The sequence below is a fragment of the Prunus dulcis genome, chromosome 5, assembly GCF_902201215.1.
Source record: "Prunus dulcis chromosome 5, ALMONDv2, whole genome shotgun sequence".
Classification (NCBI taxonomy): domain Eukaryota; kingdom Viridiplantae; phylum Streptophyta; class Magnoliopsida; order Rosales; family Rosaceae; genus Prunus; species Prunus dulcis.
In genome coordinates this window covers 11921655-11929896 of record NC_047654.1, presented here as the reverse complement: position 1 = coordinate 11929896, position 8242 = coordinate 11921655, and the positions used below count along the sequence as shown (strand labels likewise).

The 8242-nt window shown below is 37.1% G+C and overlaps 1 protein-coding gene across 1 annotated transcript; it reads left to right on the top strand.

Moving 5' to 3' along the window:
* Positions 1-2534: 2534 nt before the first annotated feature.
* Positions 2535-5823, top strand: LOC117627900 (probable lysophospholipase BODYGUARD 3). The gene is made up of 4 exons (XM_034360200.1): positions 2535-3450; positions 3530-3861; positions 4090-4289; positions 5162-5823. The coding sequence occupies exons 1-4, from the start codon at positions 2922-2924 to the stop codon at positions 5490-5492; spliced, it is 1392 nt and encodes a 463-aa protein (XP_034216091.1). The 5' UTR covers positions 2535-2921; the 3' UTR covers positions 5493-5823.
* Positions 5824-8242: the final 2419 nt, after the last annotated feature.

Genomic DNA, 8242 nt, shown 5'->3' with positions numbered 1-8242 from the left:
TGCCAATATTGAAGAAAAGTTTTAAGGTTGAGAATTCACATGGGTTATTTTTATAGATGGCCTGCTTTAGCAGGTAACATAATCTTTGAATAGGTCTGTGTGAGATTTTACATGACATCAATATATTTGGAATTGGTCATGGCTTGGCTGGCCTAGCCTAGCCCCGTTTCATTGATTTCATTTTTCTTTATCTTTCTCGTCATGTCACTTTAAAAAAAATGAGAAAGATAAAAAGAGAACGAGGGGGATAGAGAAGAGAAGTATCAAAGGGTAACAATATTTTCTGGTTTGATGGATTTGGTGGGCTCTCACCACCGAGTCTGCCACTGCAGAGAAGTGAAGTACAGAATTAAATTCGCTGCTAAAGGGGTTATAGGTGACAACAAGTCTGTGTATTGGGCTTATTGTGTATTTTAGCACATATATTGATCTGTGTATAATCTTGATAGGGGTCTCTGTCATTAATAATTGTTTTATTTCCTTAATGGGGTTTCTCATAATTGAATATTTTGGAAGATATGCACAAACGAGACAGTTCCAAAGAACCATAAGCTAATTGCTAAAAACGATCAAAAGATCTGTGCGTGCGATGTATGACAAAGCCCCAAATAGTTTGTCATGTACACATATTTTACTGATATGTCGTACTCGAATATCGCATGATAGTTTTTCTTGATTCATTATAATTTAATTCTCTCTCTCTCTCCCCCCTCCCCTAACACCCCAACACCCCCGTGTTTTGATTATTAGGCTAGTTGTCCACAAAAATGTTAACTATAAGTTGTCAATTGGTGTGATATGATGAGATATTCATATCAATAAACAATTATCAGTCACCTATATATGTGAGCGAGTGACTATAATAAACTAGTGCAAACTCCCACTGCCCCCACCTCTCTCTCTCTCTCTCTCTCTCTCTCTCTCTCTCTCTCTCTCTCATTTTACTAAACTTTTTATTTTTTTATTTTTTTTGGTCTGGTTAGAATCAGAATTTTTTGGCATGATAAAAATATATTTTGCAATATTCTTCCCATGAGACAAATTGTAAAGTCTTTGTAGATTAGAAATTAAACTCTGTGGGATGAAATATAAATTAGCTAGACTACCTGTTTGTCTTTAAATTCAGACGCAAAGCTTGTTTTAAATTGCAAGTTTTACTCCCTGACTTTTATTGTTCACTAGGAGTTTACTTGCTTGAATAATATATATATAAGTCGCAAAGCTGTTTCTTTCTTTTTATTCCTTTTTTTTTAACAGCAAAATCACACAATAATAAATTAAGCCGACCAATTATGCAAGTATATTCCAAGCCAGCTTTTCCCAAATGAATAGAGCCATGCATAGTTAATGTTAAGCACTTTAGCTACGTTAATTCTAATTAACTTCCCAAAGTACGATTATTAGTACTGTGTTTGTGTCCTTATCGATCAACCTATCGATGTAAAATTTGGACAAGCCAGCATGCATGCATACATGCATGTTGATTTGCTCTACTGCTAACATTCCCAACTATAAATCAACTTGTGGGTTTCATCGGAAAAGGATATCTCAACCGATGTTCACAAGAAGTTGACCTCATTATGAACCATGCAGTGCCGGTGCTAGCTAGCTCCCTTATTGTTTTCATCGACCGTCAAATAATTATCATGCATAGAAAAGTAACAAAAGTCTTGTATATGGTTATGGATTTTTTTTTTTCTAAGGGAATGTCGGCGATATGAGAGAAATTTTATTGATCATTGAAAAATATTTGAGGGGTTTACCTCTATTACAAGAATTCTAATAGAGTGTCATAAATGAAATCAAGTAGCTCCTCAAATCACTCAAACCGAAAACTACACGAACAAACCCATTCGCCACTCAAAAGTCTTGTATTATGCTTATGGATCTTAATTTGTCCGTAGGATGACCAATTAATAAAGTTAATTATGCTAGAAAATTTTCAATGACCTTGTTGGAACGGTGGGAGGGAGAATGGTCGTCTATTGGGTTAGGAGGCAGTCATGTGGCCTAGGCAGCCTGCAATAAATATTAGAGGTTTGGGAGTACCTGTTCATTTTCACACAAAAAATAAATAAGTCTTAGGGGACATTAATGAGTTGGGCAACTTTGAGCTACAAAGGATGAGGTGTAACCTAGTGGATGAGAAAAAATTGTACCCTAGAATTTATCATGGGCAAGCAATATGCCCATCCTTTTTCTTTTTCCTCTCCTTGTGGCACGGGTTTTGGGTTTGTGATGCCAAGAAGAAACAACTTAGTCGACCGTCGATGTCTTTGATTAATTATAGAACAAATTTTTCTTTGGAGAGAGAGGTGGATATATAAAAGTATGCTTTATTTGTAAGTCCAAATCTTTGCTGAGGAGAATTTGTTGCTATACATGGGGGGTTCAACTACCACCTACCTTTTATCTTGGCCAACAAACTATGTTTATGAACAATCAATACATTTAACTCCCATCTGTTGATAACCTGGATTGTCAATATTGCATTTGCAAACCCTCTCTCTCTCTCTCTCTCTCTCTCTCTCTCTCTCTCTCTCTCTCTCTCTCACGCTTCAATCTCCCACACGCTTCAATCAAATGTAACATGGGTTTCTTATAACCTAGCTAGGGGGGAGTGGACAAGGTCGTCCCATGGTTGCTTTCATCAGCCATTTGTAGATAGTGAAGAGTCATGACCTTGACCCACATCCTTTTATTCTTCTAGCCCTTCACTTCTTATTTCAAGCATTTGGGTTTTCTATTAAGAGAGAGAGAGAGGGCGGAGGAAGAGGAAGCTCAGCTACAGCTAATTGCTCTTGAGAGACCAAGCTACCCGATTATATCTATGACATTGCATTTTCTATAGGAACCCTTCTTCTCTCCGCCTCTTATCTCACCACTTATACAATTTTGGGTTGGTGTGTCTTAGAGCTTATATGGCTTCCATAGGCAAAGCCAAATCTGCTTTGGCATTGGTTGGTAGGGTCATAAACGAGGCTGTGAGCTTCATTGTGTTCTCAGTTCTAGACCTTGTGGATTTCCTCCTCTGTTTTCTGTACAAAGTTGCTGATTTTTTCATTGAAGCTGAATGGAAGCCTTGCTATTGCTCCTCATCCAAAGAAGCCATTACTAGCAGTGGCAAAATCTTGGTCTCTGAGCAAGGTGAGTCTAAAATTGTGTGCCTTAGCTCCACCAAGCTGCAACTTGAGGAGATCTCAGACACTCTCTACACAAGGCCTTCCCTCTTGTCTGAGGTCTCAAAGCTGACCATGAAGGAGACCAAGAAAGGGACTGTGAGATCCACTTTCACTGTCAACTCCACCATTGTTGAAATGCTTCAAGGCAAGATTGGAGGCCAACAATGCCATCCAATCCCAAGGTGGTCTGATTGTGATTGTAAATTTTGTACCTCTTGGACCTCTAATAGCAAAGAAACCCTCTATGTTAGAACTGAGGGACCCAAAGGTAAAATAATTTTCTCTTTTTCACAAAATATATATCACAAAATCTGTATTATGTGACTTATTTCTTCATGCCATTTCAGATTATAAGGCACAAGAAAATGTGCTTTTCATACATGGGTTTATTTCATCATCAGCATTTTGGACTGAAACATTATTCCCAAACTTTTCAAGTGCTGCAAAATCAAGTTTTAGGCTTTTTGCTATTGATCTGTTGGGGTTTGGGAGGAGCCCAAAGCCAACTGACTCCATGTACACCCTCAGAGAGCATTTGGAGATGATAGAGAGATCTGTGCTTGAACCCAACAAAGTTAAATCCTTCCACATTGTGGCTCATTCTTTGGGTTGTATTTTGGCCCTTGCTCTTGCTGTTAAACACCCTCTCTCCATCAAGTCCCTCACCTTACTTGCACCTGTAAGTTCAACCTCTTGATTATGACCCTTACCCACATTTTTGAATTTTCTTGTCCTAATGTTATGCTTAATCATATTTAGAATCACGTCTTTTTTAAAAGATGGTAGTTTTAAACATCAGCACAAAAATTGTCGTTATATCATGTGATCACATTTATAAAAGTGTACATTTATTTGTCCACAAGTTTAATTGGCTTTAACCCTATTTTTTGAACCCTTGACGTGGCAGCCATATTACCCAATACCAAAGGGTGAACAAGCAACACAATATGTGATGAGAAGGGTGGCTCCAAGGCGGGTGTGGCCAGTGATTGCCTTTGGTGCCTCCATTGCTTGCTGGTACGAGCACATCTCAAGGACTATTTGTTTACTGATTTGCAAGAACCACCGAATTGTGGAATTTCTTACCAAACTTGTCACAAGAAACAGGTAACTTTCTTCAACTGAATTCATCAATTCACCATCACCTTGTAGAATATTGTGCTTCATTTCCAACCACCAAAGCCCATTTCTAGACACACGAAACCACGTTATTCTTTTATGCCATTACTAATTTTCTAAGCTTTCAACACGGTACTTGTGGACCCTTTTTTGTACGCATCGGCATTGATTGGTCCACTGTGACGATAACCGATACATCCTAACCCACCCATCATCTCCAGTTAGTAAATACCACGGCAGCTGAGCTGGTCCAGGTCCAGCTTGTGTTTGCATTAACCGGTCAATGTGTCATGGGTCCATAACTTTGTAACATTTGCATTTATTCGAGGGAGGTTAGAAATTCTTACATGTAACATCACATATTTTTCATACATGCGCTTCAACGAATAAGATTAGAAATTCTTAACAAATTCTCAATGAAACGTTGTCGTACATTAGATATGATTTTGGTGTAGAATTTAATTCAAATGTAAAATAATAGGGGAGAAGGTCAATTTTCAATTTCTTCCCCGCAGCTGCTGAGGGACGTGGGTCAATTATTTAGGAGACCAAAGTCACAACCGATGGAGACCGATGACTTAGAAGCTCCAATTTAATTTGGTTTCGTCATTTATTATGCCGGAAAATGTTGCTGCAAATTCAATAAAAATCATTTATTATAACATCTTTTATATAGATAGGTGGCATCCATCTATGATAAAATTAATTGATGGATATATAATGAGTACATATGATATATACGCTTCAAAAAAAAAAAAAAAAAGGCATCACATGGAATCTATTATTTTTTGTACGTAATGAATTGACTTATTAAATTTAATCTGGTTATTAATTTGTTTTTTTGTGTTGGTAATCTGCAGGATCAGAACTTTCTTGTATGAAGGGTTCTTCTGCCACACTCACAACGCAGCATGGCACACACTGCACAACATTATATGTGGCACAGCCGGCAAGATGGACAAATACTTAGACGTTGTGAGAGACCATCTAAAATGTGATGTGAATGTGTTTCACGGCAAAGACGACGAGCTAATCCCAGTAGAGTGCAGCTACAATGTGCAGTCGAAAATCCCTCGGGCTCGCGTGAAGGTGATCGAGAAGAAAGATCACATCACCATTGTGATTGGGAGGCAGAAGGCGTTTGCTAGAGAGCTTGAGAAGATTTGGAGAAATTCATCAAAAAGTGGTTAAGTAAAATATAAGACCTCTTCAAGTCAAGTCGATGTGATATGCATATGTTAGTTTTCGAAATTAGCAGAGAGCGATAGGGGGGTAGAGAGGTGGATATATAAAAGGAGCCTGGGAAAAATGAGATAATGGGAGACTATAATTTTCTTCCTCTTCAACTGTCCAAGTCTCAGATGGCGCTTAATCAGCTATAGCCATAGCTAGACCTTGTGGAAATTGTTGCCTGTGTATTGTTGTTGGGTTTGTCAAATGCCCTAAGACCTAAGTCATAAAATGTCAAGTTAATGATATGATAAAGATAAGATGAAATTCAGTAAAAATCCTTGTTTTTATTGTTGTCTTCGTCTCATCTCGCTCTCATGCGGTAAATAATGGAAAATGCACCCCTAAATCATATGAATGTCATTTCTTGAAGAGTACATATAATATTTTGAAAATAAGCGATAGTATATAATTGATGAACAAACAAAAGTACAAAGTAATTATGTGCCGAATATGGATAAATCTTGAAGGATATAATATAAGAACATGTTCGACCACCACCAGTTTTGTTACAACGCAATTAAAATAAAATTTAATATAAGAAAAGAAACATAGTGACAACCACCAGTACTTTGGTTTGTGTGAGTCATCGAATATTGAATATAGCTAGAGATGTCACACTTAAACTAAGGTGGTGGGTGTGGAAAGTGGCTTGAAGACTTAATGCACCTCTTATATAGCAATTCATGTAACACGACGTACAAACCACTCTGATCATTTCAATCTCACCACACGTTTATTTTTGTACTGAATTCTTGCCGGTGAACAGCTAGTCAACTTTTAACGCCTTGCTTAAAAAACAAAGAAAGAAGTGGTTTTTGTATGAGTAAATGCATGGGGTTTTTGTTAGGTATATATACCAGGTCATATTAATTGTTGGCATAATAATGGCTGAATGCTACACGTCTTCGACAGTCCAAAACAAACTACAAACATGTTCATAATAATTTAAGTACACAATGTTGACTCTTGTTCATCCAGTTTGAAATGAGCATGACCTCTGGGGCCAGGATATTTTGTGATATGGGGAGAAATCTTGTAAGATAGCAGAGTTGCCCAACTTTGACGGCGTGACGTACCTTGGTATTATGGTTTATGAGTAGGAGAATGCTAGCTACTTTTTTGTACCTTCTATTTCTTCGGCAATCTTTTATGATAATCGATAATCAAAATCGAATGATTTTTGTGGTCATCCTTTAAAGATTGTTCATATATACTAAAAATCAATTAAATTGAAAATCGTTTAGCAATTTGATTAATAACGTGCTACTTCAGTGTTTAATCAAACACACTAGGTTCATATATTTGCTCGTTTCTAAAAATTGTAGGATGAAAACATCAAGGAAGAAAGTAGAAGAGGAATGTAGCTAGTATTTCCCGTATATGCTGAATATTATGTTGTGTATGACCGAAAACTCTTGATTTGTAACGAGCAATGTCACCCAGCTTTGACGGCATAATGCCCGCATTATATTAGTAGTGTTAAGTTTCTTCCAATATTGTACTAAAGTGTGGGCTGTTGGCTAACGTAGGATGCAAATAGTTGTTTTTTGTCCACACGGCTATTATTCATGAGGGTTGGTGAAAGAAACGACCTAAATTGCTTGCTGATGAAAGAAACTCAAAGAATTGAACCAATGTGAGTATGTAGGTTCCATATAATTTTTTATTTATTTTTTATCCGTGCATTCATATCATAACACGTGTATTATTTTATTTTATTTTATAACATTATAACTCGTAAATTAATAACACTAAATATGAGATGTGACCTTCAAACTAAAAAAATTCTCATTTGATAAGCTTAATAAAGAGAGTAGTTGCTTAAATCAGCATGGACCAACTAAACTGACGGCCTGGGTCGCCATTGTGGATTTGCAAGTTGTAGCTACTGAGAGAAACAAATAATGCAGGTTGATATAGCAATTAAGAAGGGAAGGTGATAGACATTAATTGGCAAGAAAAAAACTTAAGATGATCATGCCAGGCATGTCCTTATGCTAATTATGTTTCATGAAGAATGTTGTTTTGCCACCATATTTCATTGCATATATGAATAAAATATTTACGTTATCAAACTATGAATCTGAACTTAGATGTGTGGGCTAGGTCAGTATATTATGCCGGTGTGTCCGTCTCTCTCTCTACCTCCACCTGAGTTCGATTCCATCACGGTACATTAGAGTAATTTAAAATATCATTTCGTCGAAAAAGATGATGCTGATAGGAATCCCATTTGTTCACCAATTTGGGGCTAGTGATGGAAAAGCAGACATATAAATTAAAAGCGAGTACCACTTCTGCCTAATTAAGCTGCGTATTAAAGTAAGAAAAGGATTGGTGGGGAAAGAAGTTGGTTTAGGCACACACTCAAATTTTTTTATTTTTGGATTAATATACTATTGGAGTGTGGAGGAGAAATGGGGCCTGGAAGAAGTAGCCTAATGGATATGGACAGGTGGAGTTTTGGGTGATCAACAACAAGGGCCCAGAAAAGTTTATCAAAGTTGGGCTAAGTGGGTTAATTCGAGCTGAGCCCAATATTGATTTCAGTCCATTTGTTCAAGCCCATTACATCTGGGGTTTTCTCGAATTCCAATTTAAACAAAATGGAGAATCTGCAAAAGTGAGATGATATTATTTGGTTTGAGAAAGTACGCATTGAAATGTTTGGTTGGCTGCTCTGAATGTCAATGAACAGTGTGTTCTCT

What these genes read in the sequence shown, in the direction of transcription:
- LOC117627900 (XM_034360200.1), top strand. Translation starts at nt 2,922, where the DNA reads ATGGCTTCCATAGGCAAAGCCAAATCTGCTTTGGCATTGGTTGGTAGG. An exon ending in TAGAACTGAGGGACCCAAAG is followed by an intron (nt 3,451 to 3,529) that starts GTAAAATAATTT and finishes ATGCCATTTCAG; the next exon opens with ATTATAAGGCACAAGAAAAT. An exon ending in AAACTTGTCACAAGAAACAG is followed by an intron (nt 4,290 to 5,161) that starts GTAACTTTCTTC and finishes GGTAATCTGCAG; the next exon opens with GATCAGAACTTTCTTGTATG.